The sequence below is a fragment of the Athene noctua genome, chromosome 3, assembly GCF_965140245.1.
Source record: "Athene noctua chromosome 3, bAthNoc1.hap1.1, whole genome shotgun sequence".
NCBI lineage: Eukaryota > Metazoa > Chordata > Aves > Strigiformes > Strigidae > Athene > Athene noctua.
This window is the reverse complement of record NC_134039.1, coordinates 78,661,541-78,683,814: the sequence shown is the minus strand read 5'-3', so window position 1 is coordinate 78,683,814 and position 22,274 is coordinate 78,661,541. Positions and strand designations below refer to the sequence as shown.

The 22,274-nt window shown below is 36.2% G+C and overlaps 1 protein-coding gene across 2 annotated transcripts in view; it reads left to right on the top strand.

The window, feature by feature from the left end:
- SEMA3A (semaphorin 3A) overlaps positions 1-22,274 on the top strand; it is a 171,146-nt gene that overhangs the window by 46,245 nt on the left and 102,627 nt on the right. For both annotated transcript variants that reach the window (XM_074903439.1, XM_074903440.1), the window contains 2 exons: positions 2,638-2,795; positions 5,515-5,577. In XM_074903439.1, coding sequence (XP_074759540.1) covers positions 2,638-2,795; positions 5,515-5,577 — 221 coding nt within the window. The remainder of the gene's footprint in view (positions 1-2,637; positions 2,796-5,514; positions 5,578-22,274) is intronic.

Here is a 22,274-nt window from a genome sequence, read left to right as displayed (position 1 = left end):
AAGGAGTTTGGATATAGCTTTTAGCTTGGCTTTAAATCGCATGTTCACAAAACAACACACCAGTGTTGATTTAACATTGTTGCATACTCTAGAGTCACAGAAAATTAAAAGATATATGTATTTCCATGCACAGCTACACCTGGTACTTTTAAGTTATACTGTGGAGACATATGAACAGTGAAGATGATGGTGTAATTTTCTCTTGGCCATAATAAACCTTAGATTCCAATGGTACGATCTGGAATTTTTCATGAATATTAGAGAGAAAATAAAACATCAGTCACCTTCTGTAGATGTGACTATTTAGAACTCTGCACTAGCAAAATCATATCTGGCTTCTTTTAAACCAAGTATCTGTGTGCCTAACGAGTCTTCATTCTATTTATATCAATTTTACATTTGTGTAACATTGACTTCAGCAGACACCTGTCTTTACACCTCAGTCACAAAGGGCAGAATCATACCTATGCGAGTTCAAACCAAAAAAGATTAAAAAATTACAAAGGTTTTTGACAGCTATGTTATAAGAAAAATGATCAGATACAGATGACAGCAAAGCATTTCTAGCCAAGAGAGTTCTAAGACAAGTTAAGCAATCAATCATCTGCATCACTCACTATTCAGAGAGTCGACATTCAACATCTGAATCAGTCATTACAATGTAAAGAGAATTAGTAAAGTCTCTAACAAAATGCAAATAAGTGAACTGGAGGACAATACCGTCAAATTCTAGAACCTGGCAGGAAGCCAGAAGAATTATTTTGACAAGACTGCTTGGGGTGATTTGATTTCTTCTTGTTACATTTAAAAAAAAAAAAAAAAAGAACTTAAGTCTTGAGCAGTACAAGTTTTTATAAAGTATTCTCTAATACAAATGTATAGTTATATTTAGCCAGAAAAAACATAGAATAAGGAACAAAATATAGTGCATGCTCTGACACTTTGCTACACTGCTATAAAAATTAGGTTTTTGATGCAATGAGAGCGTTTGCAAATAAGTGCAAAGAATCCTAGGGCCAAGCTAGCCTGAATGGTATGCAACTCTTAATGTTACCTTTATCTTCCTGGAATATGTTGTCTACTAATTCTTGCTGTTATAGAGCATCAGTCTGCTTCAAAATCCACCTGGTATAAGTGAATATGAAAAATAGATTTCACATCTGCAGGACTGCTAAGCACCAGGGGCTGGAGTTCTGTAAAACCATAAGTACCACTATTATGTAGGTCCAAAAAAGCCCCACCTAACACATCCCTGGTTCTCATTAAAATAAAAGAAAGGGGTAAAAAGAAGGAAAATTAATTCAAAAAGAAAATTAAGCAGAAGCTTATGTTTTAACAGTAGTTTCATGATTTTAGCGGGGGATGCTTTATTACACTCACTTTCAATTGGAGTATTGATGGCAAATGGCAGTGGTCTTACTGAAAACCAGAAAGTCATAGCAGGTAGCTGCATTTTTAGGCAAATCCTAGACATTGAGGCATTTGACAGCTGTTTTGAGAGGAGTGACGTGTCCTTGGCTTGCACATATTGCAGAGCTAACACAAACTTTAGATGCCTGAAGGTCTGGCCAAGCCCTCTAGCCATCAGCCTGATATTTTTGCTCCCATTCTCATCTGTCCTCATGGGTGCTGTGTGAGGAGCTGCACTGGCACCGATGGAACTGCTCCTGCTCCTAAAACTGTGTGTTTGCCTCCGTACATCACAAGGTCAGGGCTTGAACTGCATAGGATTTGTCATCACAGGGAAAGTTTCTTATTGACCACTTACTAGTGCAGACATGCCTTAAAATGACAGAGTTGGTTTGGCTTTAGTCCTGGTATGAATGTAGATATACGGGAATAAAGAGTGTTTTCATGAAAGTTTATATTAACATGGTCTGTATTATCTTATGGAAAAATTATTTTAAAGTAGTTTCAGGAAAATGTGTATGTCTGTTAACGTTTGTGAATAGCTAAGACGATTCTGTGGATCCTAGTACTTAAAAAAATCCTGTTCTTGGAAAGTGCAAGAGCTCTGTAAGGGGTATGAGAACTAGAAAATTATTCTTGAGTTTAAACAGAAGCAAAACTACCTTCTCTAGTTTTATTCTTGTGATGGATAATTATATAATTCAAAGCAAGGGAACAACATGCTGCCTGTGTCAGTAAGCTGGAAAGATAATAAAACCTGTAAAAGTAGATGGTACATGTTATTTTTTCTCGTCAACTTCTCATTCTTATCCCCTTTCTCATAGCTTACATATCTGTATGAAATAATTTTGTGTTTAAATGTGCTTTTTATCAGCTGGTCATCCTCAGGTTTATCCTTATAAATCTCATTGATGGAACAAAATTGAACTTTGTCCAACAGTTGATAAGTTACATGGATGGAATTTTACTACCTAAAACCTCATACAGGCTTTTAATTGTTTTCATTCATGTTTTGACCTTTGCTTGTGTAGAACTGAATCTCACAAGCAGTTTGAGTTTGAGTACTTTAAATAAACTCATTCATGGGCCCAGGTACATAACATAATGCTTTCACTGGTTTCTACTCTGTAAGTATAAATTCCTAAAATGAAATTTGTACAAATTGAAATATATGTCTGTATTTTATTTGACCATATTAAAAACAGAATCATTACCTTTATCTTACAGAAATGTTGGAATCCAACAATATAATAAATTTCAACGGACTAGCTAATAGCTCCAGTTACCATACTTTCCTCTTGGATGAAGAACGAGGTCGTCTGTATGTTGGAGCAAAGGATCACATATTTTCTTTTAACCTGGTAAACATCAAGGAATATCAAAAGGTACTTCCATTCATGTTTTGTACAATGTAAATATATACTTCTAATGTTGCGGAATTGTTGTTACTCAGACTGTGTTGGGCACTGTATGAATTATGTAGAAAGTGTTTGGGTGTCAGGAATGCTATTACAGCAAAAACATTTGCTGACTCTATGAAGAGAAATTTATAATGAGCCTATAACTCATGACTGTATAATCTCCAATACTTTTTTTCAGACTATGAAAAAGTAAATGATAAATGAATAATCCAGCTCTTTCCCAAACCAGATATACTTTCATGTTTACTTCTAAAAGACCCCAAACAATTATTATGATGGTTTACACAAAAAGGTCTTATTACTCTGTATTGTTTGCTTATAAAAAGAAGCTGTTTGGGAGTCTGAGTGTTGATTTCCTTCCTTTAACCCAGCTCTTGTAGGCACTCTGCTTCTGCTGCTTTCAAATCAAAACAGATTCAGTATTAAGAAAGGAGGAACAGAACCATAAATTCTTGCCATTCTTGATGGAGAGTATAATTTTCTAGTAAAAGTTGGCAATGAATTAAAAGCTGACAAACAGTTCACTGCTGTTCTTTTGTTGGAGTCTAAATAAAGATTTTCATTTTTCATTTATTTTAATAAGACAAAATGCTAAGAAGGTAAACAATGGGATGGAGGTTTGATTTGTTATATTAACTATTTTGATGGCACATTTTAAAATTCAGAGAATACCCTTTTATGAGAGATATATTGCTTCAATAGCCAGAGATTTTTTTTCTTGGTGTTCCTGACCTTTTGCCCGTTTGACTATTAGCTTCCTAAGATGATAGCAATAAATACCTTGTGTTTTCTGTTCAGAGGGAAGACAGGCTATTCATTTGTATTCTCTAAGGAAAAAGGATAAAAGGAAAACTGGGTATTTTCTTTTCTATTCTCTTTAGAGCAGCTATAAAGGAAACCAGCTATTTATTTAAATACTCTGAGGGATTGATAGCTTAATGCGCAAAACATCTGGAATAATTAAAGGAAAGAAGGTGTTTCCATTGCAGAAAACAGCTCTGTAGATGGGAGAATTGTATCTTATATACTTACCTATTCAGATACCTTTAGAACACTAGTTGAAATTATATACAAATATTACTATATTAAGGAAAGAATTACTGTTGGTAACATGGAACTGAATGTTGGCAACAGAAAGAATAGATTTACAGTTTAGACTTTAGATTTAAGAATAGACAAAAGGCTTAAAGAATTTGGAGGTCTGGTTATTAAAGACAGGAGGGTCACAGAAGAAGCTTCAATCAAAATTACAATGCAACCAGTGCACTGGAGCTCAAACTTCACCAGTTGTAGCTTCCACCATGTAAAAAAGAACTGAGGTTTCTGTTTAAATGCTGATAGCAATATATGTCTCCAAATGAGCACAACTCAAAAACCAAACTTTCCGTTCTATTAAAACCAGTTCAATTTAGCTGACTTTTAAACCAAATTAGAGGAAAATGTTGTGCTGTGATAATAAGGAAAAAGAACATCTAGACATTAATTTTTTGGATGAAAATACTGGTTTGAGTAGTATAGAAATCTTTACCCAAAACTTGAACTGAACTTGAACTGATCCTTTTGGGAGATCTCAGAAGTTTGGTTAATGTTTTTCAACCTAGTAAATTTAAATTTTCACATGTCTCTGCACATTTTAAGCTGAGAATAGAAAGAGGAAGTAGTGGGAATCCTTTGAGAGAGAATACGCTCATAAAATTTTCAGCCTTATTTTATAGACTTAAGATGTTTGATTGCTATTTTGATTTCATTAAGTTTTAAGAAAATTTTGAATTTAAAGCTGTGGTTTCAAACATCATATATAACATCTCCTTCAACCTCTTTTGTTATTCATGTTCAGTCTTTTTTCTTTTCTTTTTGAGTACTTTGCCTTTTACTTTCTTTTAACAAACTAGATTGAACACCAAGGCTGTAATCCAGACTTATGGCCATTCATATTGCATTATCTGAGGCTCCCAAATGAATAGCCTGGCATTTTATGGGAAGATCATGTTTTATTCTATATGTAATTCCTAAAAGCTTTTCAAAAAAACATGAATAATTGACTGTGAGGGTCTCTGGATTTTCTCTGTATGAGGTGAGATCCATTTTCTGCTAAGCAAACACTACAGTAAACCTAGGTTTAGGTTTATTCATGTTAGGGTAGCTCTATAGGAACAGCATAAACATTTCTATTTTGATGGTGTGATACTTTTCAAATACCATGGCTTCTTTTTTATTATTTAAATCACTAAATCTAGCAAATATCTAATAGAGTGAGCTAGTAGGTACACTGAATAGGCAAACACCTCATTTCTGATGCTGTAACCCTAATGTGAGATCACATTTCACATAGATCCAATTTATTTTTAGAAAGTATTTGCAATTTTTTCCTCTCAGTCTCCATTCCATTACATCAGATTTAAAACAGTGAAAGAACACTCACTTAATGGAGAGTCAACCCTCTTATCGATAGTATTCAGGATTCACAATACAGACTATATTTCAAGATTGTTTTTACTGTGATTCCTATTATCCCTATTTTACTCCTATAATTTCATTTTTCTGTCATCAAATTTTATGGAAGAAAAGGAAATAAAGAATGGTGAAAAGAGAAACTGGGTAAAGACAGTCTGTAGCATTTGGTCTGCAATTTGTGATTACTGAAGCATGAAATAACAACATGATTTTTGTTCTGTGTCTTTAGATTGTTTGGCCTGTATCTCATTCCCGAAGGGATGAGTGCAAGTGGGCTGGAAAAGATATTCTGGTAAGTACAAATCTTTTAAGCATTTTTTTTCTTTTATAAAACATTGCAAATATTTTATTATGTCTTATTATGTTAATTCTTATTTTTCCTCATCTGCGAGGTCACACATCTGATCATAACTTCAGTCTTGAGTTATCGCAGCCTTCTTATTAAAAATAATGAAAACTTTGTCTTCATGACCAAGGGTTTAAATTTAAAAATGGAAATCATGCAAATGAAATAGAATTTATCTACAATTAAAAATTAAAAAATCAACAAGACAAGAAGGGACGAGAAGCATCGGAGTAAGAAATATTAACCCTTGTATACTTGTCTCCTGATCTCAGGGTACATAATATTTTGACTTCTGCCCTGCTCCAGGTCCCAGTCCTACAGTGAGTTCCAAGAAGTGCTGGCATCTCACTGAATACAGTGGGTTTCCCTGAGCTCTTTCTTGCATGGACTTCATAGCAAGATTGAGGTCAAAGTGGTTTAACATGCTGCATCAGTTTTGATGTCTCAGGAACGACATTGTTACTAGACATAAATTTCTGTACATTGTTACTAGACATATATTTCTGTACATTTTCCCTCTTTCCTGTGTACATCTTACTGCCTGTATTTATGAGGTCGGAGAGACATAGACAGTAGCCTCCAAATAATAATCATACCACACTAATAATAATTGTCTTCTTCATAAGAACAACATGGGAAATGAGAAGACAGGGCTGAAGAAGGGAAAAAAAGGTAAAAAATACATGCATGCAATAAGCCAAACAAATGCTTGCATGGCTTAGCCAAATGGGAAATCATTGTTGTTGCCAAGGTATAACTGAAAGTGGAACTTGGCCCTGTGTGTATATGCTATTGGCCTGATTTTCAGAGATGGTTCTGTAAAATATTCATAATGCCAACCATATGCCTCTAGAGATCTCCATTTGAATAATTTCCCAGTTTCATCAGTCTTTACCTGGGCCATAGAGGACAGTTGTCTTCATAAAAAGCCATTTGGGAACAGTAGAGGTGGATTAGGTGAAAAATAAGAAACATGGGCTAAGCTGTATATGTGAAGGGACAACTAAAGTGCCAGATACTTGGGCTATCTCATTACATAGAAATAATACATTAAAATTAATCCATATTCATGTCCACAAACAATTTTCATGAGTACACTGCAAGGTGAGAACTAGAATGTCTAATATTCAAGGTTAAAAAAAATAAGGTTTGTGTTAAATGTCTGAGAAAATTAACTAACCTTGCAGCTTGATCTTATACTAAGTACTATGATATTACATTAAGTAGAATTTGTTATAGCTGGGGCTGAAACATAGAAAATTAATAAGAGAATCAGCACTTAGAGTGAAAGTATACTCATAGTTTTTCATAATTATTTTTCGAAATTCACAAGAATAAGTAAGAGTATGTTTTATACATTGCGCTAGGCTGATTCCAATCCATTCGTTGTAAATAGAGACACTATTATGTTCAAGTGAGCTGGGAAGTTCAGGTCCCCGTCCTCTGACCATTTATGCTGTAACTATTTTATTCACCCTAATTCCTATGATATTAGGGCAGCTACACCTGCTGATCATGACTAAAAGGTGAAGCCAATAGCACACCACAGTGCCACGTGTAACCCGGGTGCGTTAGCTGCCTGCTGTGATCCCGTGCAGTAGAAGCAGCACTTGCATGACCTGATGGAAAAGAGCAAGGCAGAACAGGAACCCAGAGCTCAGGACAGAGGGCAGCCCGAACTGAGAGTAATGGTAGTACAGCACAGTGTTGCTAGAATCAGATAATTTGCTTTCACAAACATTTTTCACATATATGGGCTCTTGGGGGTGTTTGTTTGTTTGTTTTCATTTTTAGGCTTCTCTACAAGTGTAGGTGAGAAATAAAAACAACAAATAAATGCATAGGTCATATGTAATATGGGTCCAGTTTTGGAGACGACTAGAAAGATGGAATATATATGTTGGTATATTCAGGTCATCATCTTTAAATATTTGCAGCTACCTATTCTTACCATAAACCAGTGCATTACAAACAAAGTATTTAATGTAACTGCTTTAACTGTAATTACAGATAAAGATTACAGATCATTTAAGAAACTTATTATTCCTCCCTCATTTATTCCTTAAAGCCATTGTCAGTACCTTGGGAGCATGAAATGTAAAAGCCATAAAAATAACTCAACAGACTCTCATTAGAGGGAACAAGAGAAATAGAGGACAAATAAAGTGGCATATAAAACATGCTTGATTTAATATTGCTTTCAGCATGTACCACTGCTAAGATATTAGATGCTTTTCATTTGTGATGGTTCAAAACTCTCTACATGACAGTCTATGCTTCTACATTGAGGTCTTTTAAAAAAACTTTTAAAAATTATTGATCTCCAGGGGAAGTCAGTGCTGAAAATGCAAGTCCCCACTAATAGGCCAGGTGCACTGCAGCAGCTGTAGCGCAAGTATAACCCCGGCTCTGCCCCACAGCTAACCTCAGCTATGACCTCCGAGATTTCCCCTCATAATTATAATTTACTGCTATTTTCACTCCTTCAGAGGGATTCCTTACACTGACGCTGTCAGTCACGCCAATCTAGGCGCAGCAGGTTGGTAGCTCAGGACAGTGCGCACGGTATCTGAGGAGAGTGGCTGACTTGGGCTGTTCCCACTCTCCTGATATCCCTTTGTTCTTTAAGCAGTCATTTTCATTTTTGTTTCTTAAAGGGCTTAGTATATGCTAATTAGTTAAGCTTTGCTCACTGTATAGATAGAGAAACCTTTAAAGTATGCTTCGGATCCTTTTTTTTATATGGGTAAGCTGAGAAGAGAGGCTGAAAGACTCCCCCTGGCTACGCAATACTTACAGCAGGACTTCTCTGATAGACGTTAACTGCTACACTTCCCCACAATATATAAATTTTTTCCAATAAAATCATAATTACTGTCCCACGTAAGTACTTAGTATTACAATATATAATATTTCCCATTTCCTCAGTGTAGAGTATCACAGGCATGAAATTGACATTGTTCATGAAAAATTAAAGACTATAAATAACAAATAAGATATTTGCTTATGTAATTCAACTAAATGAGCAATTCAGTGAGGATTTCTTGCTATTCTAGACTTCAGTCTCTCATTTGATCTACTCTGGTTGCTGTAAGTCCCGTGAATATTTCTCACGATTCCTGACTAGACCTTGATAATGATCAAAGAAGACAAAGTCTCTACAGAATACTTCTCAGCTTTTATACTCAACTTATAGTACAGACATGCTGCTAGTCAAATACTTCACTAAAGAGCCTCAAAATTTCGATTTTAAGATCTCACAGGCACCTGGGACCCGACAGCAACACATGACAACCTCTGCATTACATATGGGTTAAATAATAGGTAACTGGAAAAAAAAAAATAAAATGTGGCTACAGTTCCACTCTGACATTCCTGGGATGTCATAAACCAGCAAAGCAAAGCTTGGGTGATTTACAAAAGTTGCCAGAAACACTAGTTAGTTTTTCAGGTAGGGATAGGATAGGGATAAGTTCTTGTCCTTAAACTATTAATTTACTATTATTTCAGAAGTTTTGTCTGAAGTTTAGTTGATGCATCTCTGCACTAGATTTGGCTAAGGCACTGTAGCAGTAGTTAATGTGGTACACAATTAATCAGAGAAATCCCTATTAAAGGGTATGATAGATTTCTGCAACTTGAAAGCTTTAAAGACGGGTTTCTGAAGGGCACCTTAGGATGATATTTTCAAGTGTAATTTGACTATCTAATTTATTTAGCCACTTTTAAAGACCCCAGCTCAAATTAAATTGTTGAAATGGACGCTTCAGACCTTGAGATGTATAAATCTTCAAAATTTCAATGGGTGCGTTAACAAAGTCACATAGGAAGATCTACATGATGTCAGATACTTCTATACACTTTGCATGCTGTATGAAATGGGCTTGTCCCTGGGTGTTTCTGGTGAGAAATAAATGTTGATATACAAACAGATACAAAGAGTATCAAATACTTTTACGTGGTATCAGCAAGCTTCTGTGTATGCTGTGTCACATGAACAAACAGGTCCTTACAGAGAGTACACTTTCGTGTCATTTCTCTAAACAGCTAAAGTGTACCAGCAAAATTGTGTCTGTATTAGCACTGACTGTGTTATAATTTATAGGAGATAGACATCTACTTGGGCTATTTAATTGCCATTAAATTTTGCCTAGTTATTAACTCTTACCTGGATTCAGCTGGGGTTACCTTTTTTATACTTGATAGTTTTCTTGGTGTTAATTTGGAAATACTTTAGTTCGAAGCCTATTTTAAGTTAAGAAGGAGAGAGACTCTTTACACCACACATGATATAGCTATATTCTGTTCATGCTTCTTTGCATTTAAGTGGCACTTAATTTTTGAGTTTATGATTCATGCAGGTAGAATCACATGGCTATAATTTAATTCACTATCACCTCATTTATTATGATAATACTGAATTTAAGCCAAAATTTTCATATGCCGTCTCAGTTTATGCTTCCTTTAAAGTTTACCAGCCCCTCTCTAAATCATAGGAAGATTAGAAATTCCGTAAGTTTATAGATCCATCAGCGTGCAATGATTTAATTTGGAAAGAAAGAAGAAAAAGCAGGAAAAGAAAAATGGAGTGTAACTTAGCAAGTGTTCCTCAGCCATATCTGGTGATACTTTGGAAAAACAAAGTTGGCAATAAATGAGCACTATTTCCTTTAACTCATTTTATTACTGTTGTTGCCTTAGGGAAAACAGAAGAACATGGAGGCAGAAAGTAAAAGTAATTCTTTTCATCTGTTATTGTAAACAAAGATCTGAAGAGAGAATCTGAAAATTAAATATACAATGCTGGCTGGATCTAGAAAGCCTGCTTCTAAATTCATCTGACAGGCACAGTTTTTCTGGTCAAATTACCTCTGGCCCTTTGGGTGTGCCAAAGAGAAGTTCATCTCTTTCTGTCAGGGTTCTTCCTTTGGAGGACATCTACAGTCAGATTTCCAGCTTTCCTATCACCAACCCTTACCCTCATCCTTGTTCCTTTCCTGGCTCCCTGACTCCAGCATAGCACTGACATCTTTTAACAAACCCTAAAGACTCAGGACCCCCATCCAGCCTGGGGAAAAGGGAAAGGTGAATGTCCCCTGTGAGTGGGATGGGGTAAAGTGAGCAAAAATCCAAAGCCACGGACCTCCAGTGAGATTAAGGACAGAATTTACTCTCAATATTACATATGACAAGGAGAAATGTGACTTTTGAGCCATTTGTAAGACAAATAATGCCATTGCATATCCCTTTCAACTCTTATCAGCTGTCCCAGTTAATATACTGCATTTATTATTTTGAGGGATGCTTGCTCCTTAATCTTGTCCATGGTCTTTAATGTGGGCATGATTTCCTACCAAAGCATTTCTTACCATTTGGGTGACAAGAGAGTTAGACATTTTGCAAGTGCTTTAAGCTGCTTTAATATTGCTGCTGTGTAAAACTGCTTTGCTAGACTATGAACAAAAGAGAATGACAGATTGGAGGGAAAAAAAATAACCTACAACCCTTTCACTCAGAGGTGAACCTGGTGAGCCTGGTAAAAAAGAAGTGTAGTGCACTGGAGTCTTTCAAAGACCTGTGGAGTTCTCTAACAGAACTTTTCCCCTGGGAAATTCTGGTTGCGCCAGCTCCAGTTCTTGGATGGACCCCCACAACACACCCACTGTCATAAAGCCTCATTTATGGCTCTTAGTTCAGATGTTGATCCTACAGCTTGTGTTCATTTAGGCATTTGAATTTATTTCTTTATATGAACTGACCAAGGCAAATCAGTTATTGTAAGGTAATAACTTATAAAGAGGAAGAATTAAGTTGGCAGTTGTTCAGATTTTCATATTTTACCCACTTATGTATCATGGGAAGTCATTTAAGTCTTTCAGTATGGGGAACAAATTGATATAGATCAAGGACAAAGCTAATTTTTCAATTTTGGTCTTATTTTTTTGTTTATAGGTGTGACTGTAGAAATTTGCTTCTGAAGGAAACTTAATATTCAGCAGATTTAATGCGGTATTGCAGAAAAGTTTTCTTTGTTGTTTTTGAAATACAAAGACACAGCGTTAGCAAAGGGGAATTAAAGGAGAAATGAAGGAAAAATAGTTCCCAAAATTATGGGGTTTAATTTTCTGTCAATAGGTTGTTCTTCACGAGCCCTAGTTTGGCCTTAGCAAAGTCTGAGAATTATTTATGGCTGAGTTACCAGCTATTGCTATTTCAAAATGATGTTAGGTAATTCCTTGTTAGGATTTATTGCATCCCAAGATGGACAGAGTAAATTTAGTCTTTGCACATGTCTTTCCAGAGAAACAGATTAACTGGATGACTGGTAAAAATGATCGATATGTTTAGTCCCTGTTTTCTTCCAGGGCTTCAGTCTGAACCTCATGAAGTCAGAGAAAAGCCTTTCCTTTGGTACCAGCCATTTTTTTTTTCTATTTTTTTTTCTGTTTTTTTCTGAATTTACTTCACATTCTTTCTATTTCAGCAGAATAGGTTTTTTGTTTGGTTGATTGGTTTAGTTTAGTTTTGGGGATTTTCTGTTGCTTTAATAAAAGAAAGGATAGATTAAAAATTCAGGATAGGTCTGCTCTTAAAGATCACGTATCACAGTTTCTCTATACTCAAGATTTGGTCACTATGTAACTATTAAATTATTCCACAAGTATTTTTTTTCTGTGGTCCTGTTACATACACCAAAAATAGGTCTACAAAATTCCTTCCTGCTGCACACAAGCCTAAAATTTTATCCTTCTTCTATAATAAGTAATAGAAGTAAAGCGAAAATCCTTAAAATAACCTAGGATATAATTATTTCCTATGCCGAAGATAGTACGTTGTGCAGTTTCCACATCTTCATGTCAACAGAAGATCTTTAAGAAATTTTTTCAGTGCAGATAAAGTTTTGTATTTTGAAGATGGTGGAACAAGAAGAGTAAGAACAGTAAATAAAGGGAGAATCTATATCTTTCTCTCTTGCTTTTGATTTTTTCCTTTGTTCTTTTGCTGAGTGATGTGATCTGTGTTGGATCAAATAATGTATTGATCTCTTTTTCTCTTGGGTAATTCCTTCCTGCTTAACATATTCCAAAACTTTACATTACCATGAATATTTAAAAAAAACCCCACAAAACAAACAAAACAACAACAACAAAGAAAACAAAACAAAACAAAAAAACAACCTAACAAAAAAAACCCCAAAACTGCTTAGCAAACTCCTGTTTCAACAATTTATCTTTGTGCCAAATTTTTACTGAGTGGGAATTTTAAGCTTCTGTCATTTCAGGTTTCTTTGTTCAGCACCTCTATGTGGTGTCAAAACAGTTTAATATCCACGCACAAATTTCCAGATTCCCACCGTAAGCACATGCAATTTCATAGTGTAGTTTATAGAGTACGTTTATTTACAGGCACACATATTGCTAAGCAACTGTCCCTTATAGATGCAAGAGCCTTTTGCTTCCTTTAAACACTTCATGGTTTTACATCCACTCTTAACACAGGAGTTTTGAGTACATTTATATCAGGTGGCTCTGAGTAGAAGGCATTACAGGATATACCCGTAATATGCAGAATAAAGGCAAGCTGGAGTCTAAGTGCTTTATGTGTCTATAACAGGCTTGACAACCTGTTTGTCTGAAATACTCCACCCAATTAGCAAGTGTTGATCCTATTCGGAAAGGTGGGGTGTAATCTGATTTCTCCAGGAGACAGGTGATTACCCCACCCAGATAGAAGAGACAGATGAGAGAAACTCTTTAGATCTAAACTGTGGCTGCAACTTAAATTGCTGCTGGGCTTGGTGAGACTGCTTGAGCTGAAACTCAGTATTGTTCATTTCTTTGCTAATAAAGCCATGCCCAAAATATCGGACAGGTTTATTCTACAGAGCAAAACCTATTTTGTTTTAAAGTTATGGTCAGAAAAGAACTGGCTTCTGCTTGACCTCAAGGCTTCCCAATGTTTTGAGTTATTCTTGAAATATTTTTCTGTTCCTTAAATAAATTCATTCTGTGCTGTAGGAAGCGCATACTACTGAAAAATGTAATTCAAAATAAAGGAACCTTGCTAACACTGATGGAAAGATTTAATGTACAACCATCATGCCGTGACTGCAAAATCGTGAAAACCTGCTTGTTTGCTGGACTGCATCCACAAAAGACTTTGTTTTGTCTTGTTAACTATGCATTAACCAGATGTACAAAAATATGAGATGGTCATTAAATCAGGTACTTAGTGCTGCAGCGTTTTCTTGGCATCCCTCTAGCTGTTCGCAGGTCCAGAACAATTATTATCTGCATCTGCTGAATGAAGATTTAAGGACTGGAAACATGGCTTGTACTTTGAACATACTGAATGCAGAAAAAAATTGGAGAAATTTTACTTCCTAAGATCTCTAGGTCGGATGGTTAGTGCTAACGACGAAGATTTGAAGGCCTGATGTGTTTAGTCTGTGCAGTTAAGGAAGGAATCTTTAAAGCATAGCTTCTAATGACTTCTTCTAATGGCTTCTGTTTTAAGACTGTTTTCAGGACAGACCCTAGGGATTATCCCACCTGGTTTAGTTACCTCCGTGTTTAGCCTTAGTGGTAAACTTTGGGCTAAATGACCAAGTACTAGTAGTGATTACCAGATTTGCAAGTAGGTAAGTAGACAGGCAGGGAAACATTTTGTGTTTCACCCGCACTAACACAAAGGAAGAACCAGAGGAGCTTTCCATCTGCTGTGCAAGTGTGCTGACAATACAACTGTTTGCTAATATGGCATGCAGTTTGGTGCCTTGAAGGAATCAGGATATATCTGGGCTTTTTCAGTGGCTTTTTTTATCAGATGCTTTGCTAGTTGGCTGCTTTTTTTTTTTTTTTTTTTTTTTTTTTTTTTGTCTTGATGCTTTAATGGTTTAAATTCATGCAGACATCCTGCAACTTGAGTAAATTCTACATTTTAAATATTCTCATGAACTCTTGTCATATCAAAAAATCAGAGAGATAACAGGCATAACTTAATTGGAAGGATAACTGGAAGTACAATAAGCTGTACTAGGCAACCAAAAATGTCTTATCAACCCTTATCAGCATTTTCAACCTGAAATTTCTCAGGGTGTGTTTTGACAGCAGACGAAAGTCTGGATATGGAATTAATCAATGGTTCCTCTGCAATATTGGCAGTGGTCACCATGCCTAGGAGTAGTGTCATTCCTGATATCTCCAGAGTGTTCAAATCCTACAAATTATGAACCAGCCAATATAAAGTGCTCCAGATCACACTCCAATACAAGGGTCACTGAATCTGGGGATCTGCCAGTTTTTTCAGATGTGGAAAGACAAGTACAATTAGAATTCAGTCCGCAAAATAACATAGCTTTATAAAAGAGGCTAAGTATTTTGCTTACCTAGATGTATTCTAGGTTTATCTAGAATTTTTGTGTTTGTGTGATGCAATACACACTGCTTATAAAGCTTAGGCTAATGGGGATGTAATCCCCAAGAACTAAGTTAATAGAAATCCTTTTCTGTAACACAGACCCCAGTACTTCAGCTGTTCAGCTTACTTCACTCAGCACTACAGACTAGCGAGTAGGACTATAAAACATTGATCCTGCTAATTGCAAGGTATAATAATGACAAAACAGGGATGGAAGTGATGTTATTGATCCAAACGCAAGGAGTACACAGTAATAAATCATAGTCTGCAAATGTTTTCATGCCAGCTGGCCTCCCCCACTGTAAAATCATGCACCTGCAAATACAGGTTGAGCTGGAAGGTTATCTCATCGAGTACAGGTGCCAGGCATGCCTTCCCCACCCATTAGAGCCTGTGCAAAGCTCCTAGTACTTAGGGACTTTCCTGTTACTGCCATTGCAGCATTTAGCACAATAGCTTTGCCGCAGTGTTACCAACTAGCTTACTCCAATAAAATAAAATTTTAAAAGATCATTGCATTTTAACTGGACCGGAATAATTTGCTTTGTTCCCTGCTTATTCTGAGCCTGCTTAAGCAGACTGTGTTCTTTGGCCAGTATTTTTTTAAGTGTTACTGTAATAGAAAGAAGTGAACAGTAATAATTTTTAAATAATGTTACTGCATTTTACAAAAACTTGCACACAAGCAACAAGGAACAAGAGCTGTGAAAGCACATGCCATTTAGAGCTCACCCAGAAGAGGACTTCCTTGCACATATTTACTGACACGCTAAAGTGTTTGCAGGATCTAGCTGAGAATCGATCATCTGTGTACGTGGCAATCACATATATATTTATTACACTAACACTCTAGAAATATGAAGCAGTGCTGCTCCATGCTGAAAAGGTTACCTAGCCAATACAGACTGAACTGATCGCAGCTGGCAATAGCCCACTAGCAGCAGAGAGAAGTTAAAAAGCTCCCTGATAAATCCAGAACATCTTTCATCAGTGTGATAAATTTGAATGACAGCAGTAATATCAGGGATTATTTATTCTCCATGGATATCCCTGACCTTGTCACTTGAGAATTCAACTAATTAGACAGAAGAAAAAAAAAGTAAACATATTAATTAAACTCATGCATGGGATTTTATAAGGAGACTGTCCATCCATTTTGATTTGAAAGACAAAACACGTATTTATTTTGTTTGTCCAGCTGTTAGATGATAGCTTTAAATCCCCTTGTCCATCCAGTTCAGACAAAACCTTCTGATATTTTAATCACTTTGCTATGTGGGAAGGCTGAATTAAAGGAAGAATGTATTACAGGGTCTGATCCTTATCTGGATTAAATCATCAGAAAACTGTTGAAGCTAATGATACTGAAATGGATTATTTAGCCTACTTATTGCCCTGCATAATCTGGCTATTTGCATTTGCTGTAATATCAGAGAAGCAGTATGGACCTAAACGTTGGTTGAAAAGAAAAAAAAAAAAAAGAAACAGCGAGGAAAATCTGGATATTAGTTGATCACAGGGACTTACCCTTTAACTTCCACTTAAAAAGATGTCAGTAAAAACTCTTTGCTGCATCAGTAATCCAGATCGAAGGATGTAAGTTCCAGGCTTCTGGAAGAGAGATAATTACTGGAAACTCATAAAAACCACCTAAATTCAGTTTTAATTTTCATACATGGAACAGATGTTTTGACAGATGGATGGACTTTATTTTTGTAACTGTCCGGGAAAAGTCTGCATAACACAGCCTAATCAGTGTTACATATCTGTAGTGTTTGTTTTTCAATCTTTCTGCATTTGGCTCCTATGATTTTAGTTGCAGACTTTTTTTTTTTTTGTAATTTATTTTTCAGGCTAATCTCTGCATAAGCTCTTCTATCAATTTGATATATAAATATCAGAAAATTCTTAAAAAATGAATGTGTATGTTTAATTAGTAAGTCAGACATACTTATCTTTAAATAGTGGGTGCCCTTCTGAAAAACTTAATTAACACTTTATCTTCTCTTCAAGACAGGCCCTCTGCCCTTATACATACCATACAATATTTGGAATTGAAATTTAGAGTTAAGATCTTTGTCCAGACACACTGGACCTGTTTGACTTTAATTCACACTCTGAATGTAAGTGACAGTCTAATAATTTCTCAACTTGTTCTACAAGTAGGAGTTTAGTACAGCAGAATTTGCAGTGGGGTTGATGCTTTGACTGTGTTACCATAGTATGAAGCAAATGGTTTTAGCCACTTTAATTTCAGTAAACTGTCATTGTGGAACTGAGGGTCTGAGCCCCACAACCTCCTCAATCAAGTTTAGAGGAAGTGTAAACATCTATAATGTACCTGAAGTTAAAAACCTTTTCTTACTCAGTAATACCCAGTAAATTTCTAGAGCACTGTTCCCTCCAGGTGGCCAAATGACCCTTTAACTCATGTATGCAAGGTAGAATGGCTTCACTTGGATGTCTTTGTGCCCTTATATACCAGACAAACCCCAGGAAAACTGTAGCGTCTGATTGGGCTTTGGTGAGGGAAACATTTCATATTCCTTCAAGCAGAGAAACAAACTGAATTGTTCCCCACATTTGGGGTGAGTTCTTCAGCCACTCCACATGGCAGAGCCAGGACAAGGCACGAACCATTTATTTGGACATGCTTTGGAGAATATAGTGGCGATCATGCCATCATAGGACTGTTCGCAGAAGCAGATCTAGCAGTTACACTGTAAAAATAAAAAAAAGTAGTTATCTAAAAATATTCCCTCCGTCTGTACAGAAAGACCTCTCAGGCTATGCTAGAAGGTCTCAGACATGATGTAGAGGCTTAGCTGCTTGGGTTTTGAGGTAGAGGTACTTCTCTACAAGGCCAAAGGCAGAACCTACAGCCCTTGGGGAAACCTTATACCATTTATTGAAATATAAATGAAGATTAATCCTCTCCAGGGGTAGGCAAGATAAACGAATGGGGGTTTTGAGGACTGCAGTAACTCCCACACAATGTATCTAATTTTCTCTTTGAATACCTACCTCAATCATTCTGTACCATATGCAATCACTTATTTCTTTCTGCTGTATGTATGTATATGTAAACTCAAGCTTTAGGGCATAAACCAGTGTTTAGCTTTCTATAGACAAGGAAAGTTTCTTAATATTAAGCTGTCCATTATAATAAACAGGATTATTAATTGGAAGAATTCATAATGATTCACTGTGGGATTCCAGTTCTCCTCTTCTTTAAAATTTATATTCATAACCCGACCAAGTAATATTTTCCTGCCTACAGAGAACTTTGCAAACCTTGCATTCATTTTCATTCATATTATTAGACTAAAAGTATTTTAAACTCCCACACCACCCTGCTTTCACATATGGAAAAAACACCCCTGATTTCCACCTGGAAAATAATTTTTAAAAGTCTAATTTTCTTCATTCAGCTGTTAGACTTAACAAAGAACAATATTCAAAGGGTATGGATACATCCAGATTATGTTCCCTTTAAACATCATCCCTTTCCGGGGGAAAGTGAAAATGGGTACAAAGGTACTGGGGGGATGAACTCACATGCAGTCACAGTGTTTAAATTCCCTGACAATTTGTTCCTTACAGCTTCTGGCTCTGGGTTACTTCCTCTTCCTCCGGTGGATATTTTCTCCCATCTGCTGTATTTTACTGAGACACTACATTTCTTTTGTTGTCTTTGTCTCCTTTCCAGTGCCTTACACTCTGAGATCATGTAGTGAAATGCCTCATTTTGCTGGCACAGATCTTCACACCAACAATATAGAGCTGGCCTGGGGGTCTGGCAAGGGCAGATGCTGCTGCCAAGTGGGACAAGCCCAGTTGGGGACACCCAAGTCATTCCAGGCCTCCAGCCAAGGGGTCGGGGAGTTGCTTTGTAGCCGAGTTGACGTAGCCACCGGTGTCGGGACCAGCAGAGCTGTCTGCCAGGTTTCACAACTGGCGCTGCCTGAATGCCATTGTAGGAGCCTTGCCGTGAGGGCAGGAATGGGGAAACAGAGACTGAAAATGAGTCTGTCACCCAAGTCTCATGTAGTGGCAAACCCGAACTGCATTCAGTGCACACACGCTTTCCCTGATCAGAATATCTTCTTCATATGTGTGTGCTGAGATTTAGAGCCTGAGCAAATCACTCAAAGCTGTTGAAGTTGGTGTATTTCAGATCTATGGGAAGCTTTTTTTGTTGCAGTGTCTCATAAACCAGGAAAACCTAAGATTTACCATCATAAAGCACTCTTGCTAAGTTCAGAATATCAGACACACAGGTACAACATTTCCACACATGATGATGTACAGCTGTACGTGTACCTGTGCAGCTGTATTTGAGCACAATTAGACAAAGGAAGGAATCTGATTACTCTGCAATCGAAGTCAATGCGCCTGTTGTATTGTTCCAGGGAGAATAGCACCGTCTCCCAGGCAGGGCAGAAACTTCACTTTGAACTTCCTGAGTTGACAAGGGCTTAAATCAGAACTGTAACGTTACTTTGATGTCATTTATTGTGGTTTAATACCCCTCTTTATTTATTTTTTTACAACCATGTAAAATATATAAAGAAACCTAATCTGTTAGGGAGGTGTACGAGAATTTACTCTATAGACCTTAATGGTTCCTTTATGCAGCTATAAAACACAGGGAAGCTATAAGAGCAGTCTGAACTGGACTAGGAACTTTAAATGTTATATAAATTTATTTGTCATAGTCAAAGGTTTATTGCTGTAGGTATTTACCTTCCCTGTTGTTTAACTTGGTTGTGTCTTTCTCAGATATCTGTGGTAAAAATATGTTGTACAAGGAATTGAGTTTAAAAGCAGGGATGAATAAGACAAATCTGCTTTTGGAAGTATATTCTAAATCTGGAGTAACTTTAGTGATATTAACACATTTTTGCTACTAACAATCCTGAACCCTTGAAACATAAATATGGCTATGATAGAGTTAATTCCCCCCCCAGCTAATCTGGAATAATTCAGTGCAGATGATGATAGAATTTTTCTTAATTTCCATCCATAGAAATCAAAGAAGACGGTCCCTAAATTAAGTAGGGTTTTCCATCTCACCTTTAAAGTATTAGCTATCTAATACCTTCTTGCTGTATATTACAGATAAGCAGCTGAACAGTATTTAGCGAGTGCATATAGTCACAGGTGGCGTGTTGCTGTAAATCAGAATAGCTCCTCTGAAATCAGCACAATCTGTTTTGTTTCACACTGGCTGTGGGTCTAGCCCACGTGCTCACAGCATTTTGCGAAGGTATGTGTCCACTGGTCTCTAACATTTCATGTTCTTCAGGTAGACAATTTCTGAAAGCTTTAACAAAGCATAGGAGTAGACCACAAAGACATTTTTTAAATCGTGATACATCAAACCAGACAAGGCAAAGAACAGTCCTACAGAAAAAGTGGTGTGATTAAATTTGGCCAGATGCAACTCTGAGAAAATTCTGAATTATTTAATAATGCACAAATCATTGGTCAGTTTTCATTTATGTAGAGTAAAAGTCAGGTCAGATGCTCTGTCTGAAACACAGAATATCAGAGTTTAAGAAAGGATCTATTTCAGTTTTGTTCATTTTTGATGTTATGTGAATTTGCAGCATTTGCCCATTTTTATTCTTACAGGCATTGAATTATTTACACTCTTTAATGGTTTTTCCATAGTTCTTTTACTAAAAGCAACAAAGGACAACAGCATTAAGAGCACTATCGAAACATACCTTGTAATTTTGATGATTTATGCCAGGGATTTATTTAGTACCCTACCCCTGTGACAGTGGAAAGCAGTCTGTGGATACATATATGTATAATAAATATATGTTCATGTTTATACATGTGTGGAAGGAAGAAAATGTATGCACCAGAAATTGCATGTGTTTTTATTAAAAAAGATCAGAAAGGAAAGAATTAAGAGAGACCCATGGTAACATCCATCTCTATTTCTTTCAATTTTCTGTTGAATTACCTTAACTATGTTTTCTCTTCCATCTCAATTGGAAGGATAACTTAATTTGTCAGCAGTAACCCAAGGACATAGTAAGATTCTGTATGCTTTTCTCTGGATGCTCTTTTTAATACACACCATTATCTATTACACAGATAAGCAACGAAATTGGAAGAACAATGTTGTTTCAGTACAGTCCTTTGTGTAAGGCAGGGAATCAGTATTTTATCTGTGTAAATTCATTGCTTTTCCCTGTGGTGGCCTAAGGCATGCCTCAAACTGCACATACATTTTCCTGGCAAGCCATTGTTCTTGTTTGAAAGTTTCTGGTTTAATTAGCAAGCAAGTTACAGAGATGGATGATGCCAGTGGATGAGATTTCTGTGGAGGCAGTAGCTCAGGTGTTATTTCATGGGCCCTGGTCCACCTGGAGAGGTACAGCTCTGTGCTGTACCAAAGAAGTCATCAAATATGCCTAGAAAAGTTTCCTTCATTTTTAACACCAACTTTACTGAAAATAACTATTTTATTTCAATGTTCTTATTCTTCTCCTGTTTAAAATCTATTATTTGTAGTTGTCAGTAGACTGATTTGCAGGCATTGACATATTTCTTTTCACTGTTAGACCTGACTGAAATAAAAATATTAGATAAACAGAAAAAGTTGACATCTTGACTATCAGGTTAGACATTTCCATTTTAATAACATTAGGCATTAATAATGACATTTTTGTTAACAGATAACAGATAATGTTTGTACTAGGGACTGTTAGTGTTGCTACTAAGTTTTTATAGAATTACTCATGATGGATCATTTACTTAGGTAGAAAGTGTAAAGTCCAAGTCTTGGAAAGCTTACATTCTAGGGACTGTCAATAATTGCATTAAAGTTTAGCATATGCATTCATCTTTGTAAAACTGGCCCTTAAACACAGACAGTGGGGGTGAGGCAGCATTCATATTATTGTTAGAAATGTTATGTCAATGATTTGGTTTTCATCAACTCCTTCCATCTGGCCCATCTTTCTTCTAATTGTTACTTAATTGAATACAAGCAAACAGTTGGTCCATTTTTCTTCATTATTTCATTCTGACACATTTCTATAAATGAGTTTTGTCTTACAAACATGGCAATAGCATAAATTACAAAGATAAAACATGTCTGAAACAGAAATTAGGATTTTTTTTTTATGTAGTCTTTTCTTCAGGGGTGGATGCTTTATTAAATGGCAACCAAAGATATTTAAATGAGAAACTAAATCAAGCTA